The sequence below is a fragment of the Xyrauchen texanus genome, chromosome 18 (genome assembly GCF_025860055.1).
Source record: "Xyrauchen texanus isolate HMW12.3.18 chromosome 18, RBS_HiC_50CHRs, whole genome shotgun sequence".
Classification (NCBI taxonomy): domain Eukaryota; kingdom Metazoa; phylum Chordata; class Actinopteri; order Cypriniformes; family Catostomidae; genus Xyrauchen; species Xyrauchen texanus.
The window spans coordinates 40,317,231-40,335,974 of NC_068293.1; the positions used below are offsets into that span (position 1 = coordinate 40,317,231).

Sequence of the window (18,744 nt, forward strand, 5' to 3'; positions counted from 1 at the left end):
GGGATGTTAAAGGAAAAGTTCACCCAGCAATGACAATTCTGTCATTATTTACTCATCCTCATGTTGTTCCAAAACCTGTATGACTTTCTTATGTGGAACACAAAAGGAGACTATGTTAGACTCAGTTACCATTTACTTTTATTGTATAGTATAAAAAGATCCAATTTAAGAGAATGGTGAATGAGATTAACATTCTTCCAAACGTCTCCTTTTGTGTTCCACAGAATAAAGAAAGTCAAACGGGTTTGGAACTTCATGATTGCGATTCTTCTGTGTTCGCTATATGGGATGCTTGCATAAAAGTAGTTTTAAATTCGTATTGGCTGATCTGATTGAAAGAGACACCCGATGCAACACACACACTTCAATAACATTAAGAAAAGGGTGCACTTGCTCTATTTTATACCATGATTTCTATTTTTCCACACAGTATTTATGTGTTTCTGATCCACATCATATTTGTGGATCCTTAAAGGGATAGTTCACACAAAAATGAAACTTCTCTCATCATTTACTCACCCTCATGCAGTCCCAGATGTGTATGGCTTTCGTCATTCTGCAGAACTCAAATGAAGATTTTTTGAAAAATATTTCAGCTCCATAGGTCCATACAATGCAAGTGAATGGGTGCCAAAATGTTGACTCTCCAAACAGCACATGAAGGCATCATAAAAGTAACCAATACAACTTACTTCAGAAGTGATATGAGAGGTGTGTGTGAGACACAGATCAGTATTTATGTGCCAAATAATATTTGCCAGAAATGCTTCTCGCTGCCCAGTAGGGATGATATGCATGACGAATGTGAATCACCAAAAACACAAGAAGAAGAATGGGAAATTGATCTGTTTTTCACCCACACCTATCATATTGCTTCTGATGACATTGATCTAATGACACTGGAGTCGTATGGATTACTTTTATGCTTATTTATGTGATATTTGGAGCTTCACTCGCATTGTATGGACCTACAGAGCTGAGGTAATCTTCTAAAAATCTTCATTTGAGTTTAACTGATGGAACGAAGTCATGCACATCTGGGATGGCATAAGAGTGAGTAAAGTATAAGAGAATTTTCATTTTGGTTGAACTATCCATTTAAGGCTATTTGTTGCATCAAAAAAAAAATGAGAAAAACCATGTGAAATGGTGGAGATCAGTTATTGAGATTGAGTGGATGGGGAACCCACCAATAAAAGTTTTGTCCTAGACCCTATTCATTTTAGTTACCATGAAACATGATTGAACATTTAAAAGGGGACACAATAAACTCACCCTTCGCATGTTCTTAGGAGCTTACCAACCCACACACAAGCGATACCAAAGCAAGTGAAAATTAACCTAGGCCTTCTGAAATCCCTCAGCAGGTCCAGAGTTTGATTTCAGGTCAGCTCCTTTGAGAGTGCCATCAAATCCACGCTATGAAAGGGCATCTCCTCCCAAAGCTGCCACCACTTGATGTGCGATGCGGGGACAAGAGGCTTTGCCAGGCGACACCTGTTCATCAGCAAGATTACTTTGCTCAGCAACCCAGACGAAATATTGATTTTCAGATTTTCCTGCCTAGTGCACAAATCCCACTTGGATTAAAGAGGGTTATCCCCGCCCTGGCCCCAAATGGACTGTCTAATTCACTCCATCTTGTCATTTAGACCCCATGCTGAGAGCCCACTTCCAAAATCGGCATGATATTTGCAAGAAAAATGTATTGAGCTGCCAACCCACTCATACACATGCTTGAAATGTTGCTAGTTGTGTTGTACTTTTCCACTGCCTGTAATGTCAAACAGAGATGTTTCCCTGTTGCGATACGATGCGTGTAAACTGTTGGACTAACGGGCCGGTGGGGGCGGAAAGCTATTTGAGTCACACATGAGTGCGTTCAATAAAGCGAGACTTGCATTAACAGAGAGCGGCTGAAATTCTTCGGGGGACTTATCTACCTCACCACCAGCATCAATAATACTGTGTTACACTATAAAAGAAAATAAGCCCACCATGGCCCGCATCTTACCCTTTACACCCAGAAACGGTTGCAGAGCTTGTTTTATGAAGGGTCAACACTGACCCCCAGTGGTAACATGGTGTAAATGCAGCCCAATGGAGAATTCTAGAATTCTATTCAGTTTTATAGTGCTGCTCATATTTTACCAGAGCAAACCATTCGAGCCCATGCTAAATTTCCGGGTGAACTGTCCCTTTAAAATGGTGCAGAATTTATATACATTGAGTTCAAATTGACTCACTGAGGATATCCTGAGTGTGTATAGGCAGGGCAAGAATACACTAACCAATACCAGATACAGTCTTAGATCACCTTGAATGGCTTTGTAAAACAGATCTGTGGAAACTCTGAGTAATGCTATATAAGATCTATTGTTTCGCTCCATACTCTATTGGGACTTCTAGTGACACTCCTGATACAATGGGCCAAAAGTTGTCTGTAACTTTTTAAGTATGTGAACAAGTAGGAGGCACCCAACTTGGAGCACATTTAATGAGAAAGGGCTTTTGGACATGCTGATGTGCTTCATAACTCCCAGATGACATCATAAACATCACCTTGCTTGTGGAGAGCTGTATTATTGAATTAGTGAATGCATGCCAACCACAAATGCAAATCGATAGTCCTGTCTTCTATTGGATTTTAAGAAATCATCTATTCAAGATGTTGTTCAAAAACAAGCACTGTGCTTCTGAGATGAGCAGAACATTTAAAGTGTGGTCCAAAAGTCAATAAATAAAATGGTTTATTTATTATTTTATTTATTTGAAGAGCAAATAATTTTCCTAAAGATTGTCCACATATTTGGACAGCAGGACTAAGTTGTGAAATTTTGAATAATAATAAGCTATATAAAGTATTTTTTATTTTTTTTATAAAATTGTTTATTATACTTCAAGGAGTGTTTGTTATTCATGTTTTTGAGATGTTACAGACATTGCAGCTGATTTTCTGTAAAGCTGCTTTGGAACAATGTGTATTGGGAAAAGCACAAATAATTAAAAAAACTATACAAATAAAATGTATCTGACTTTATTTGACTTTTATGTTACAATGTTTTTCTCTTTGCACAGTCAAACAATTGATAGCCAGTGCTGAAGCATTTTACCAATCAGAAATGATCATAATTAATTCTGATTCAAAGTAATGGTCAGCATCATCCAATCACTACCAATCATGTTAAAATAAATGTATACATGATCAATTCTGAATCCATGTACTGATTATCATTGCCCCATGTCTGCCAAACATGTTGCGTGGTCCAAACATCATCAGTAGCCTGAAACTTCTGATCGGAGGTTTGGAGTGAATGCACTTGGCTGCGTAGAAAATCTGTAAAATGCTATAGAATCTGCGTCAGTTTTACAGCATGCTGTTTTGCGATAAATCGATGAAATCTTCAAGATGGCATATTGGATGAAACTAGAGACTAAACTTTTGACTCAAACAAGTTACAATGTATAAACATAATTAAGTTTCTTACCAGATGTAAGTTTGTAGCAGTTTCTCCCAAAGACAAACACTGCTGAGATCAGCACTATGCTGATTTGTCACATGACTTGGAGTGGCATAGATTAACCCTTTAATGACAGCCCAGAGTGTTCCGAACTGAGATCAGTGAGTTTAAGAAATTCCTTTATGCATAGTGTATAGTGAAGACACAGCGCACATATGAGAATGTGGGGTTGCTTGATGATATATATATATACAGTATATACAGTTGAAGTTTACATACACCTTAACCAAATATATATTTTCCCAATTCCTGACATTTAATCATAGAAAACATTCCTGTCTTTGGTCTGTTAGGATTAATAATTTATTTTAAGAATGTGAAATGTCAGAATAATAGTAGAGAGAATTATTTCTTTCAGCTTTTATTTCTTTCATCACATCTCCAGTGGGTCAGAAATTAACTTTGTTAGTATTTGGTAGCATTGATTTTAAATTGTTTAACTTGGGTCAAATGTTTGGGGTTTCCTTCCACAAGCTTCTCACAATAAGTTGCTGGAATTTTGCCCCATTCCTCCAGACAGAACTGGGGTAACTGATTCAGGTTTGTAGGCCTCCTTGCTCGCACATGCTTTTTAAGATCTTCCCACAAATTTTAGATCAGATTGAGGTCAGAGCTTTGTGATGGCCACTCCATTACCTTGACTTTGTTGTCCTTAAGGCATTTTGCCACTACTTTGGAAGTATGCTTGGGGTCGGACAAGACGGGATAGATTCCGTTGCTCTTGCACATCAATGAGCGTTGGGCGCCCAACTCCCTGTCAACTGTTTGTGTACCACTGTCGGTACTCACCACTGCTGACATGGAGCAAAACCACAAGCCTTAACGTTTCAGAGATGCTAAGACCCAGTCCTCTGGCCATAACAATTTGGCCCTGGTCAAAGTCGCTCAGGTCTTTACTCCTGCCCATTTCTCCTGCATTCAACATAGGAGACGATCAAAGTTATTCGCTTCATCTGTGAGCGAATATATACTGTGTATAACTATATATATTTATAAATACACACACAGATCAGCCACAACAACCACCTGCCTAATATTTTGTAGGTCCCCTTCATGGTGCCAAAACAGCGCCAAACCGCGGCTATAATTGTACAGAGTGATTATCTGAGTTACCATAGGTTTTGTCAGTTCTAACCAATCTGGCCATTCTCTGGTGACCTCTGCCGTTCACTGGATGTTTTTTATTTTTTTTGCCACCATTCTGAGTAAATTCTAGAGACTGTTGTGTGTGAAAATCCCAGAAGATCAGCAGTTACAGAAATACTCAAATCAGCCCATCTGACAACAACAATCATCCATGTGATTATCTAATCAGCCAATCGTGTGGCAGCAGTGCAGTGCATAAAATCATGCAGATACAGATCAGGAGCTTCAGTTAATGTTCACATCAACCATCATAATGGGGAAAAAAAATGTGATCTCAGTGATTTGTTTGTTGGTGCCAGATGGGCTGGTTTGAGTATTTCTGACAAAGTCTATCGTAACTCAGATAACCACTCTGTTTTGGCGGCACGAAGGGGACCTACACAATATTAGGCAGGTGGTTTTAATGTTGGGGCTGATCAGTGTGTGTGTGTATATATATATATATTATATGTGTGTGAGTTTGTTTTTCTTTCTTATTTTCCTCTGTTTGTGTTTGGGCACTATGGAAAAAGAGGCTTGGTCAGACATGACTGCTAATTTGACAGTTACATCAGTGAAATCAAATGCCTTTCATACAGAGCTGTTAATGCACTGGAACACTGCAACTCATGCATGTGAGCAGTAATGCAGTGTGTCATATAAAGATGTGATTGACTACAGGTGAAGCATCCAAAAAATGCACAAACAAGGGCTCTTTTTCTAGTAATGTATACTTTTTTTTAATGTAACTGATTTGGATCACTCTTTAATGTATATTTTTGCCAACACAAAATAATACAATGAGGCTGCAAAACATGAAAGCAAATATAAAGATGTGGTTCTGTACAGTAATAGTAGCTCATTCACACATTCCAAGTCTGTTATCAAGTGAACGTAAAAATATAATAATACAACACCACAGACTAATACATGGAGAAGTGGGAAGCCGATTTTGGTGGAAGATCTCTCTCTCTCTCTCTCTCTCTCTCTGACTGCCAAAATGCTCCACACAATGTGGCACACATCATTTCTGTGTGGTTTGGAAAACAACTATTATGTGATTTGTTAATCTAAGCCTATGCACCAAATAAAATGCCCAGAAGGCAAGCAAAGCAAGCTAATTCTAGTGTGCATAATTACTCATACTGAGGCCCACACAGAATCTACATCTGCAGAATTCCACTGAAAATCGCTCATAGGCTACATCCGCACTAATCCGTTTTTGTTTGAAAACGCATTGATTTTGCAACATTTATGCATCTCATCCACAGTGGAATAGTGTTTTACCTAACCGAAAATACTCTCCATTACTGCAAACTTTGGAAAACGGTGATGTTAGAAAAATGGGGATGTGGCCATAAAATACTTTGCTCCTTGCATTCTCATTTTGAATGTTTCTGTTTAATTTGATAAAGCTTTCAGCTAACAATAAGAGTGTAAGTGTCCAACATATTTTGAACAGTACATTTTCATGACTTTCCATGCATTCATGATTACTGCATGTAAAAAAAAAATAAGAAATTATGACTATATTTTTAAAGCTGAGCCAAACTTTAACAGAATGTTTCTTAATTTTCTGGCTTTATTTTAAAGATTTTTTTCCCCTTAAAGTTTTCCAGGCCTAACCATCAAAAAATTGGTGGGAACCCTACATAACACATTTGACATTTTTGATGGATTTTCTGTTCAAATCTGTGCAGAAGATGAGAAGAAGAAAAAAAAAACAAGTCCACAGATTCCATCTGGGCCTCATCATACTGTTAGGATAACTGAGGCAGTCGTATTTATTAGTTCTGTTATTTTTTTCAGCTCCTGATCATTAAGTGCTTTGCATTCTTTTGTAATCGTTCTTAAGGCTAAATAAATGGTATCATGGCAACCAAACACAGTCTAAATACGTTATACAGTATCTGCATTGGATCAAAATAGACCACCATGCCAAAAACAACAAGCCATCGTTCACATACCGACAAGACAGTGATCAATTCTCAAACAAAGGCATAAAAAGTGAAATAAAATCTTTGGCAAAAATTAAGTATTTACATAAGCAAGACTCTTTTTTGATGTCTGAAGAGATGGACATCGTGGTTTATGTGTCAAACAGTTTGCAGGGTTGCACGGACATTCTGTTCATCAAACTAAATAATCGCTGGGCACTTTCTTGTGAAATCACAGTTAAAACACTGCATTATCATAATTGTTTTTTTGTTTTTTTTCATACAAGTTTCAAAAGGGCTCAGAAGAGTTCTGATACTGACAAAGAGAGTTGGAAAGGATGCATAGATGACTATATGGCTTGCAATACCTGACAGCGCCGCATGATGGGAGTATAAAACAAAATACTGAACTCTGCCTGAGAGATCCGCTGCAAGAGAATGCGCGCCAAAAATGCGGGTGGGTTTCCGCATGGACTGAATACTGGGAGGGAAAGGACACAAAAATAATAATAATATAAAAATAAAGACATTTCCTTACTTTTCTTTACACAAAGCCTCTTAAATGACAGTGAATTCTACTTTCGATTTAAATTTGAAGAAAAACAATGTGAGAAAATATTTGATAATGACAAGCTTCACAAAATACATACACTTTACACCATATATAATAGAATGCTCCTTAAAATCCTGTGATTTTGAAATATTAGCCAAAATAAAGAGCATTTCTTTTCAATGGCTAATGTTTATGTAGCCTATACAATATATCCATGGGTAAATGAGTTAACATGAGAGCAAAAATGTAGCAAAAACATAATAATACAATAAATATTCTGTAAAATCACTTTTTTTTTTCTTTTTTTTTTATACATATACTTAGCTTACTTTGGGCTAGAATGACAGTGTGACTGTGTTTTAATCGAGGCATAGAGACATACATTGATAGATTCACACTTGTTTTGCCAGATAAAGAATAATACATGTGCTGACCTGAAGAGAAGAGAGCGTAGCAGTGGACAATAGATATAGTTCAAGGCCGCATTGAGACAGGAAACTAGCAGGTGGAGACCAGGAATAAGGTCTAAAAGTCAGTTTTTCCTTTTTTAAATCAGGTCTATTTAGTTATGTTTGAGGGACCTTTATAATCCCCAAAATGTTTTGAATTTATCCAGAGAGCACTAAACGGTCGAGAACTACCAGCATGAGAAAATAGGAGCCATTTAAATAAGGGAAAGTAGTAAGCATCAGTTCGTATGTACAGTTTGGCCGAAATAATACCTTGAATAACGACTGACTGCTCTCTCATCTTTGGTACATCAGCCCCAAAGTCTAATTTTTGCCTCCTCTATAACCTTCTTTTTTTTTTACTTAATCCTTTTCCTTTTTTCTTAAAAAAAACAAACAAAACAGAAACACATTCACGGACATAATTTCCACAATCCCCTCAATGCGAGATGAAGCCCACCTCCCCTCTGTACGTCACTCCTCTACGCCCACACTGCACATCCTCGGTCCCTCTTGCGAATAACCCTCCATCGCGCATTCACACCTGCACGTACAGACAGCCGCTCACCCAAACACACAATCGGAAATAAATGAAAACAGATAAATTCAAACAGAAAAGAAAGTCCTCCAGAAAACAGCGTTGCATGCGTGAAGGGTTCACCGCTTCTGAGAGTTGATCATAATTTTAGAGATGAAGTTAACGATAGCCGTTGCAGGTTGATCAGGATCCATCTCAGCGAAGAGATGACTGACGTTGTCTGTCGTGCTGCCTTGCTTTCGGGCCACAAAGCCAAAGAACCTGAGGCAAGAGAACACACTTTTAGGGATAGTTCACCAAAAAATTTATATTTTTGTCATATATAAAAAAAAGAAGGCAGAGTGATAGGGACTGACAGCCTCGGTCACCATTAACTGTAATTGCACCTATATTTTCCATACAATGAAAGTGATTGGTGCGGCTGTGGCTCAGGTGGTAGAGTGGGTCGCCCGCTAATTGCAGGGTTGGCGGTTCGATTCCCAGCCTACATGACTCCACATACCGAAGTGTCCTTTGGCAAGACACCCCAAGTTGCTCCCAATGGCAGGCTAGTGCCTTGCTCTGCTGCCATTGGTTTGTGAATGTGAATGGGAGAATGGGACACAGTGTAAATCGCTTTGGTAACCTCTAAGGTTAAAAAAGGCGCTATATAAGTGCAGACCATTTACCAATGGTGACTGAGGCTTTTATTCCTCCCAACATCTCCTTTAGTTTTCTGCAGAAGAAAGAAAGACTTATGGGTTAGGAAAAACATGAAGGTGAGAAAATGATAGCGAAATCAGAGAACATATGTACTTTCCTATAGTGTCGCTAAATGCACTACCCTGCCCTCCACATCCATTCATGTGATTTGAGCATATAACCCTGGCAGTCTTGTTCGTTCTGTGATGATATTGCATTTGAGCCTCTCTTCTCATCTCCTAAACCATAACAGCGTCAGAGTAAGGTTAGCCATTCATGCTGCTAACACCATATTCTTTCATCCTCAGCCCAGTCCAATGATCTATTCTTCCTCTGTAACATATCTGTCTGCTGCATCAACACCAGAGCGATTTACAACAGGGCCATTCCATCACGATAGCTTTCAAACTCTGCCCAGATCGAGTCGTGATGGCTGTCACATGCTTCATTGCTCTGGGAGTGTAAAGTGTCTTGTGCTTGAACACTCATGTGCTCAATAAAGAGATCTACCCTGGAAGGGAGGGCAAGTGAGATTATAAGGCTTATATTATATATTTTTTTACATTTAGGTCCATTAGTTTTTGAGTTTTGAAAGTTACAGAAGGTTTTCAAAAACCAAGTGTCCAATTTCATGTGGGAGATAAGACACTTTTGCAACTGACTTTGAACTTTTGAAGGTTTCTAGCTCTGAGCAGCATTTATTCTTTGTGCATGCACTGTGGCCTCAGAGTAAATCATGACACATGTGTGTGAGGGATAGCAGACAAGCGTTAATTCAACGATGTTAGCTTCGAAAGCAAGCGCAACAGTGCTTACAACACATCCATGGGCGCTGGAAATGGGGCCCACTTTTTGCCTACAAACTAACACACGATCAAGTTCTTTATTATCAAAATAAAGATTTGGTACTTACTTTGCATTCCCACCCTCTGGCTTGCTCCACCTAGAAAAGGCATTCAAACTTATTAAATAATGTTTACATTTGTGTATCTTCAGCTTCAAAAGGCTCTGCTCTCTGACAGCTTCTAATCACAGGTCTGATAGGGCTGTCCTTGTCACTAGATCCACAGATCATTGAATACAGTAGAAGTTATAAAAAGTCAGCTGAAGTTTGAAGGGACTTGCTTACTTTCTCTCCTGTGGATCAATGTCACAAAATGTGACCGTGTTGATTGGATAATGACGTCTGAAGAAAACCCTGTAGAAGAAACGACAAGTCCGTCTTTTTAAAACATGAACAGTTACATTAGCAAAAATAAATATATCAAAATTTGGCACCCCTCTGCCGATATTTGATATTTCAGTATTCACGTATTTGCTCTGAAATAGCTTAAAAGGATGATTTTTAATTAGAGGAACCATCATTTTAACAACCACTTTAGCTAATGAGAAACTAATTAATACAAAAAATAAAATACAATGAAAAGCTAGTCATAATTTGCATTTATACACAAATATAGCAATGCATAAACACCCATGTAATATGAGCTGAGCACTTGGTATGTGTAAGAATTCTAGCAGCAGAATTTTGAATATATTGCAACCTAGCAGACTGATAAAGGGACAAAGGCGAGCAATGCAGCGAAGGTGAAAGAAGGCAATTTTAGATACACATTTAATATGAGCTTCAAAAGTGAGGGATGGATCAAAGATGATATCTTCATTTTTTCAGTATTGGATGGTTTAATGAAAGTGCCATAAATATCACAACAATATTCACAAGGATTTTTTTTTTCTTACGTAGAAATTAACATTAACCAAGATTTATAATGTGGTAAAAGCATTGTTCATTGTTAGTACATATTAACTATTGCATTTACTAATGTTAACAAGTACAACCTTATTATGAAGTATTACCATTTTTGCCATTATATATATTTTTATTTAGGGTGGAAAAATTTTAAGCATGTTCAAAGTTTATAAAAATAAATAAATAAATAAATAATAAAAGAAAACATGCAGAAACTTGAAATAAAAGAAGAAATAAAGTACTCACTTTCTCTGGCTGTCAGTGAGTGTGATGCCTTGTGCCGACACCTTGAAATGAACAATTGTTGCTGTGGGTGCCGGGCCAGTCGCCATGGTTTCTGAGATGGCCTTGGCAATGGCCTGAGGGCCGGTTAGAGACTCCATATCCACAGAGTTTATGTACAGCACATTACAAGCTGGGAAAGAGAGAACACATAGATTCATAAATAATGATAAGTTATCAGTAAAGAAATTCATTACACCCAAGATCTAAAAGATCAGTGTCAGAAATGAACATTTATTATTATTATTATTATTATTATTAAGGGCATTATTTGCCCCCTGTAATTAATTTGACCTCAATTAAATCATTTAATTGAAATCAGTTCTTCTGAATCTGATAAAATGAATCTGTTAATTCATAAAATAAACATTACAAACAAAAGTAGATGCAATACAGAAAATATCAATAAATAATGCACACTGCATTAATATATTATACATATCTAAAAACGAATCACTAAATTAGAAGGCCTAGAATTTTATGAAACAAATCAAATGTTAGAAAACACATTGTTAATTTCTGACCCTGGCTTTAAAAAACAAAACAAAAACATTATATTTAAACCCATATCAAAGACACACATTCAATTAGTGTTTTTGCCTTGGCATAATCTAACAGTAGATCCATGCAGTGTAATTTAACATCAGTCATTGCACAACATGCCATATTCAATAAAAAAAATGTGTTCTTGAAAAATACTCCAAGCCTTGACAAAACAAAACCCGAAAAGCCAAAGAGTTTTAGAAGACAAATAAAAATGCTTTCTACGGTCTGAACGGTCACATGCATGGATAGTATTAAGACAGACGTGCGGTTCTCTCAAGATACAGCAGTAAAAGTCAGGGTAAACAGGACAACAGAGATGCACAAATAAAAGACGCAGAGCATCACTGGGTTTACCGTGGGAGTCGGTAGAACTCTTCTGCCCTAAATCATATCCACAGAAGTGACACCAGGGTGGGGGGAGAACATGGTATTTGGTTCAGAGTTGATATCAGATCATAAACATGTAACATATCTGGGTGTGGCTGCACTATCATTTGGAGTAATTAAATAAAACTCTCATTAAATGTATCTAGAGAGAGCTAAGATGCATAAATATTGGTGATTGATTCAATCAAGCAGCCGATAAAAACTGATCATCAAATCATACTTGATCTGACCGTTCATGATAAAAGCTACACATTTAGATGAATTAAAACTCAAAAGATTGAAAAAATTGTACCCTTTTTGTTGGTACATTGCTTCATTTAGAAAAGATCATGTTCAGGGTTGAAAACTAGTAAACATTTGAGTCATAATGTTGATATTCACAGACCATATTTTTGACAAAGAAGAATGTGGAAAGCTAAGTTACTGACGAAATTCTGATGAGTGGAGTTTTCTCCATTTAAACAGTCTCTTTTTGGTATCCTTAACATGTAGCATGCAAAATCTGCCGGCTTTTCGTGGTCATAACTTTGATGCTGAAATGTTGGAAGTGGTTCTTTCACATTAGTCTCATGTTAACACATATAATGTTGAAGTCTCATGGCTATACTTTTAAAACTTTAATTGGTCAGTGGAAAAAATGTTTTAGTGATTCCAAACTTTTTAACAGTTGTATACTTTTATTGTAAGAGCCTTTCAGTAACTGATAACTACTTGCGAACCCAGAACATTCCTTTGAACATCCATGATTCAGAGCAGTAAAAGGATACATATCAGTTACAACTATATTATTAGCCATTCGGCAAAGATCTAAATATCTCACCTGCACCATGTTTAAGCATCTCTGCTGCCGGGTTAGTTGGCGTTGCAATCTCAGGTGACCCTTCCAGAGGATCTGTAAAAAACAGGCCAGAGTTGTGAATTTGCACATCCTTTTCGGGGGAATATTACTTTTTTATTTTGTACTTTGCTTTAATTTAATAAACTTATTTTTATTTGTTATGCCTATTTATCAACCTGGTATCATAGAATGAATGTTACTCTATATACATTTTTGCAAACTGACTTTACATGCAACTTTCTACATTTCGCTGCATTTTCCTGGTGAAATTAACACTTGAGGCACTACAAAAACTGTGTGGTTTAATCATTGTCACACAAATCACCATGCATACTATGACTGCTTTGTCATACTCTTTAGTACAGTCAATGGCAGGCGTATGCACAGATGACGTGAACAGATGCAGATTATCTGTGAGTCTAGAAAAAGTGGTGTTGATAATGCAATACTTGACGAACTGACCGAAAATCTTACATGTACTCACCCTTATGCATATCAAACTCTTATTACTTTCTTCTGTGAAACATAAACGAAGATATTTTCTTATAGATGTATGAGGAGGTGTTTTTGTCAGTACAATGCAAGTCAATGGGGTCCAACACTTTCAAGCTTCAAAGAGGACATAAAAAGCACAGTTTAAAATTAATCTATTTAAAGCACAGTTTAAAAGTAACCTATTTGACTCAAGTGGTATAATCTATGTCTTCTAAATTGATATGTTCAGTTTTGGGTGAGAAACAGATCAAAATGCAACTAATTATTTACTATAATTCTTGCTACTTGCAGTCTCCTTGCTGATCATGATTTGATTTACAGTGAAAAATGAGTTGCATTTTGATCTGTTCTCACCCAAAACAGATTGTATCGCTTCTGAAGACATGGATTGAATCACCAATCGAGACTTTATGGATTACCTTTATGCTGCATCTACGTATGTCATTTTTGCAGCTTGGAAGTGTTGGACCCCATTAACTTACATTGTATGGATATATTCACATCATATCTTTGACCTACCAGAACCTACCAGAAAATGTGAGAAGCGAACTGAGATTGTTTGTTTTACATATCTATCAGACAGTCGCTTCTTGTCTAATTGAGTGGTTCTTTTTAAAAATATGTCCATATGCTAAACTCACGTGGAAAGATTATTTAAAACAAGAAAAGTTCTTTGCTATGTAATTTTATAGTTTTCATCCCTATTTTACAGCATATTTACCATTTTGGTTTAATTTCCGTTCTTTTTCAAAAAATTTTTTACATTTAAACATTAAATCAAATCATCCAACTTTAATCAAAAATACAATTATTGTCTTTTAGTGGAGACACTTTGAACTTTTTGGATGTACATGTAAGTATGTTAGGAAATGTATTGTCCGCTGATCTTTTTTTAAGAAAAAAAATAAACTTTTTTATAAATATAAAAATGTTCTATATACGCACAGCTGTCATTCACTGCAAACAATTTAGATAGAAGGGTTATAATAATAACTGGCTAGATAGAGCTGAAGAGAAACTAAATTATGTATGTAGGGAACGGCTGCTAAACGCTTCAAGATAAATTGAGTTCCTACAAAGAGTGCTCCAGTTCAATCAATTACCACCTATTTACTATTCACCTCCACAAAGCTCAGAACTTCGAAGTATAATGCATAAACATTGGTATATTCTTAAATCAGATCCAAGCTAAAAAATGTGAGGTCCCACCAACCATGTGATTCCGTAGATGGACAATTTTGAAGAATACTCTTGTTAGGGCAGATGTAAGTTTGAAACCACCCAGACCTCAAAGAGATTCCACATGGTAACTACAAGTGTGGCAATTGTACTCAATTCCAGTACAAAAGAGATTGAAATATTTCTCCCACCCAAGAACTGGCAAGAACATATGTATAAGAAGTACTATTAATTATAATTAATGCAATGTAATCTATGCCCCTGTGGATTACTTTACATAGGATAAACTTCCAGGGAATTTTGAACCAGAATATGTGAACACCATAGTGCTATCTCCCTGTGGAGATGTATGTAACCCTGTAACACAACATTTTAAGGACCATGCACATTCTATTTGTGAGTTCTTCTATTTTGGTATTGAACAGGTTAATGTTCATGTTGGGGGGTGATATTGATATACATTGTAAACCTAGGGAAACCTTTTGGATATTCCACATGGATACATTGATTCCAAGGGGAATTAATCAAGAAATTGATAATGGTACATGTAAAGGGGTTAAAAGGAAAGGAGGCGGCGAGAACCGGCTTGACAATATAAATAATAGTTTAATGAAGAAATAAAACAAAAGACACAAACATGCATAGGTGGGACAGCTGCCTGTAAACATTCTCTACTGTCGCACCACCATCTGCAGTCAGCCTTTATCCCTCTCGGAGGCTTGATTAGCCTGATAAGGGGCCGGGTCGTAAATCACGACCCAGCCCTGCCCTTCGCCCTGTCACAGTATGTTTTATTGATGTTCTGTCTTTGTACTTAAGACTCTGTATCTTTTTGTTTTGTAACAATTTACTTTGTATTTGTTGGTCGCTAGATGGATTGGGAGAGTGGATTGTCCAGCTATTACAAAGACACTCCTCCAATTAGAGGGACACGACTATTTGTAATTGACAAAGTGTTATAAATGTTGTTTGTTCAAGGTCTTCTTAAGCAAATGTAAGCAAATTTGTAACATTGGCCATTTTAACTCTTAATTTGTAAAAAAAAAAAAAAAAAAAGAGAAGCTCAGATTTCCTTGTTTAATTGATGTGCACAAGATTCTCTTTGGAAAATTCTCAAATCATGCTGGGTAACATGGATCATCAGGTTTTGTACAAACTTGTTGGGTCCATGCCAGTTCGAGTGCATGTTATTAAAACAAAGAAGGGACAGACTAAATACTAAGGCCCAAAATATACTTGACAAAAATATATTATAGAATTCCAGGCCTAGTAATGATACTATAATGAATATAATTTGTAAATGAAACATGTTAAATTCAATTATGAAAGAATGCAAAATAGAAGCATTTTCACTAGTGTTTCGTGTGTGTGTGTCGGCTTGGGTGGTTTACGAGGATATTTATTTAGGTTACAAACAAAGCTATTATGCTATAAATGTGGTTTATGAGAACATTTCAAGTATCCCCATAATTCAAATCACTTAAACTATTTTTTGTCTAATAAAATTTTTTTTGAATGTTAAAAAGCAGAATGTTTTTTGTGAGGGTTAGGGGATAGAATCTATAGTTCGTACAGTATAAAAATCATAATGTCTATGGAGTCTCCTCATAAGAATAGCCGTGTGTGTTTGTACATTCTGCATGCCCACTAAACATGACCTCACTTATCTTCCTCTGTCATGATGATGTATGCTTCCTGTCCTGTTTGCCTGGTGTGAGTAATCGTGGATGTTTTTCACGGTCTCTGCTGGCGTGCATTCGGTTGGCCTCTCTCCTCAGCCAGCTGCTACACCAAGCGGGTTTTAGAGGGCATGAGACTGCAGACATTCATGTGTGCATCTCTGCCTTTACAAACAGACTTTGACGGCATGTTAGCCAGGCACACTGATTTTTCGCACTGCAAGAATTCCCACACCGGAACGACTGGTCTTTGCATGCATAGTTTCAAAAGAAGGAGGTGCAAGACTCTATATAAGCAAAAGTAGAGCTTCAGCTTTATTTGTTTAAAGACGTTTTGGGCACCCTCAGGTTTTTCATCAGACATTAAGGAAATCTGAATTTTTTATTCTTTTTACGTAACCAACTTTCTTTTTTCATTTTTTTTTTATTTATTTTTATTCCTAAAACTTTCTGTTTTTTTGCAGGTTTAAATGACAAAATTCTCTTATTTTATTTGTAACTTGTGGATCACTTGTGAAGCAATACCATGTCTCACCTCTGGTTGGTATGACGAGTTTGCAGGGTAGAGCCAGTGGAGTGATCGAGTGCTGGTAGACCAGTGCAGACAGGCAGCCTGAAGATGAAAACAAAATTGGGGTCAGATTTACGAGCTGAAATCAGAGGAGGACATGCTTTACATTGCAACCATCCTGAACGATCAATCTTTGATGCCCTAGTTGACAACCCATAAATCTATGTTGCTTATTAATTTGTGGAGCTGAAAGTCAGATGATCATTTCAGCAGTGATAGCCCAACACATAATCAATATCTATCAATTTGACAGACTGGATTGTAAAATTTCCATCATCCTTAATTTCTGTCTGTCAGTAAAATATTGTTACACTTGGTATTCTTAAAGGTACATTAAGGAATTCTTAGCAGTGTCTGAGGCCCAGGTTTGGATACCAGAAATTACATATTTTAATTTTTTTTCTCCACTTATTGTTAGGTTAAAGTTTGACATTTCGGTTGGGGGTAAAGTTTATAAATGTGCATTCGTCTTCATGACTGTATAGCTGTAAACAATCGCTTTAAAACTCGCTTTTGGCGCCCCTTTGTGGACATTACACCTGGAAAATAGAGCTCTCATGTGCCCATACGCCCAACAACACTTACCGCTTTGGCCACTGGGGGCAGTGTTTTGAATGTCGGTTAGAAGAATTGTCAACCTACTGTTTCCAATTTCACTGTGAGATCAGCCTGCATACACATGCAAGGGTGAATGACAGAAGCCAGACAGCTCTGAACATAAAATCATTATTGTAGTGACCGTTAAACATTTAAAATGTTTAAAATGTTATTTTATTCATTTCTAACAATTAAGCGAGAAATAATGGTAAGACCTGTATAAGTCTAACCAAGTGCTGTGTTGTGGGTTCTTGGCTTTCTTTGTTTATTCTGCCTTCGCAATAAAAAAAAATAAAAAAAGACAACTGCAATTTTGTAATCTGGTCACTTGGTTTAATGAACAATATCCCATAAATTATTATTCTCGAGCACATTTGGAATCTCTCGTTTATCTCACTAAATCTTCATTCACCATCTCTCTCCTGGTCTTTATTCACACTTCAAATACACATTAGCATCCTGTACTGTGGATTGTGTCTGAAGTACACCAGATACCCAATTTTCAATCTGTCAAAATGACAGAAAGCATTTCTAATTATCCGTTAACTTGACACATTTTCAGTTAACACAACCTTTATGGCACAAAAATTGCTGTAAATATAATAGTATATTAGGAGAAAACATCTCTCAAGGACTAGGTTTGGGCAAAATATTCCTGCTCACCAGAAATAGCAACAATGCTATCGCAGAGAATCTTTGTTGCTCAGTTTAAATTGTATTATCAGCTGCTAAACTCTCTTCCTTTAGCAATCAGATTATATCAACAAAAACAGGAAATGAGGGCCACTTTAAAGGAATGTTCCTGGTTTGCTACAAGTTAAGCTCTATGAACAGTTATCACTCTATCACAGAAAATGATTTCCACTCATCACTAATTTTTTTAAGCAAAATTGTACCTACTTTAAGGCACTTACAATGGAAGTCTATGGGGCCAGAGTTCCAGAGATCCTTCAAGCAGAAATGTTAAGCTTGTATATTTGTTAAAGCACTTACATGAATTATTCAGTATAAAAAAGGTTATTATTTGAGCTGTAATGTTGTCTAAATTGTCTTTTGCGGAAGGACTACTTTTCTAGGTGGATGAACTTCTGCATTACTGATGCAATTTCTTGTGGAGTTTGCTATATGTAAACAGTCCCTTTCGAGTATTCTTATGCGTATCATGCGCAAGTTTTTTGACATTCTATGGTCATGACAAGGTTAAAATATTGGATTTAACTTTACACAGACAAGGTCAGTAAGTGATTCTATCACACTAGTCTCATGTCAACATGTATAGTATAATGTTAAATCTTGAGGCCAAACTTTTAAAACAGTGTATTTTCATTTGTATTGCCTGGCCAGTGTGCTTCCATTTTAGTGCCTTACTGTAACCAATTCCCTAAAAAAAACAACAAAAAAAAACCTAAGGGCCAAATTGAAATTAATTTCTGTGGCAATCAACATTGTGCTACAGATGCGGTCAACAGTGCTTTACTTGTATTGAACCCGGAATTTTTTTTTAATTTGTGTTTAGTATGGGCCTCTTTAAGCAGTGAGTGTCCTGGCAAAACATGTATCTGAGGATTGTACTGCTAGTTTTGGAGGAGTGGAGCGAAGTTATCTCTGTATTTTTT

General features: G+C 36.7%; 1 protein-coding gene across 8 annotated transcripts in view; it reads right to left on the minus strand.

The window, feature by feature from the left end:
- Positions 1–5,596: 5,596 nt before the first annotated feature.
- The window catches only part of tns1b (tensin 1b), a 343,137-nt gene continuing 329,989 nt past the window's right edge, over positions 5,597–18,744 (minus strand). For 7 of the 8 annotated variants that reach the window (XM_052147959.1, XM_052147963.1, XM_052147962.1 and 4 more), the window contains 7 exons: positions 16,496–16,573; positions 12,590–12,661; positions 11,737–11,763; positions 10,801–10,969; positions 9,934–10,002; positions 9,718–9,747; positions 5,597–8,384 (listed from right to left, as the gene is read on the minus strand). In XM_052147959.1, the coding sequence (XP_052003919.1) occupies positions 8,243–8,384; positions 9,718–9,747; positions 9,934–10,002; positions 10,801–10,969; positions 11,737–11,763; positions 12,590–12,661; positions 16,496–16,573 (587 nt within the window). In that variant the 3' untranslated portion in view covers positions 5,597–8,242. The remainder of the gene's footprint in view (positions 8,385–9,717; positions 9,748–9,933; positions 10,003–10,800; positions 10,970–11,736; positions 11,764–12,589; positions 12,662–16,495; positions 16,574–18,744) is intronic. The other variant, XM_052147960.1, reaches the window with a different exon arrangement.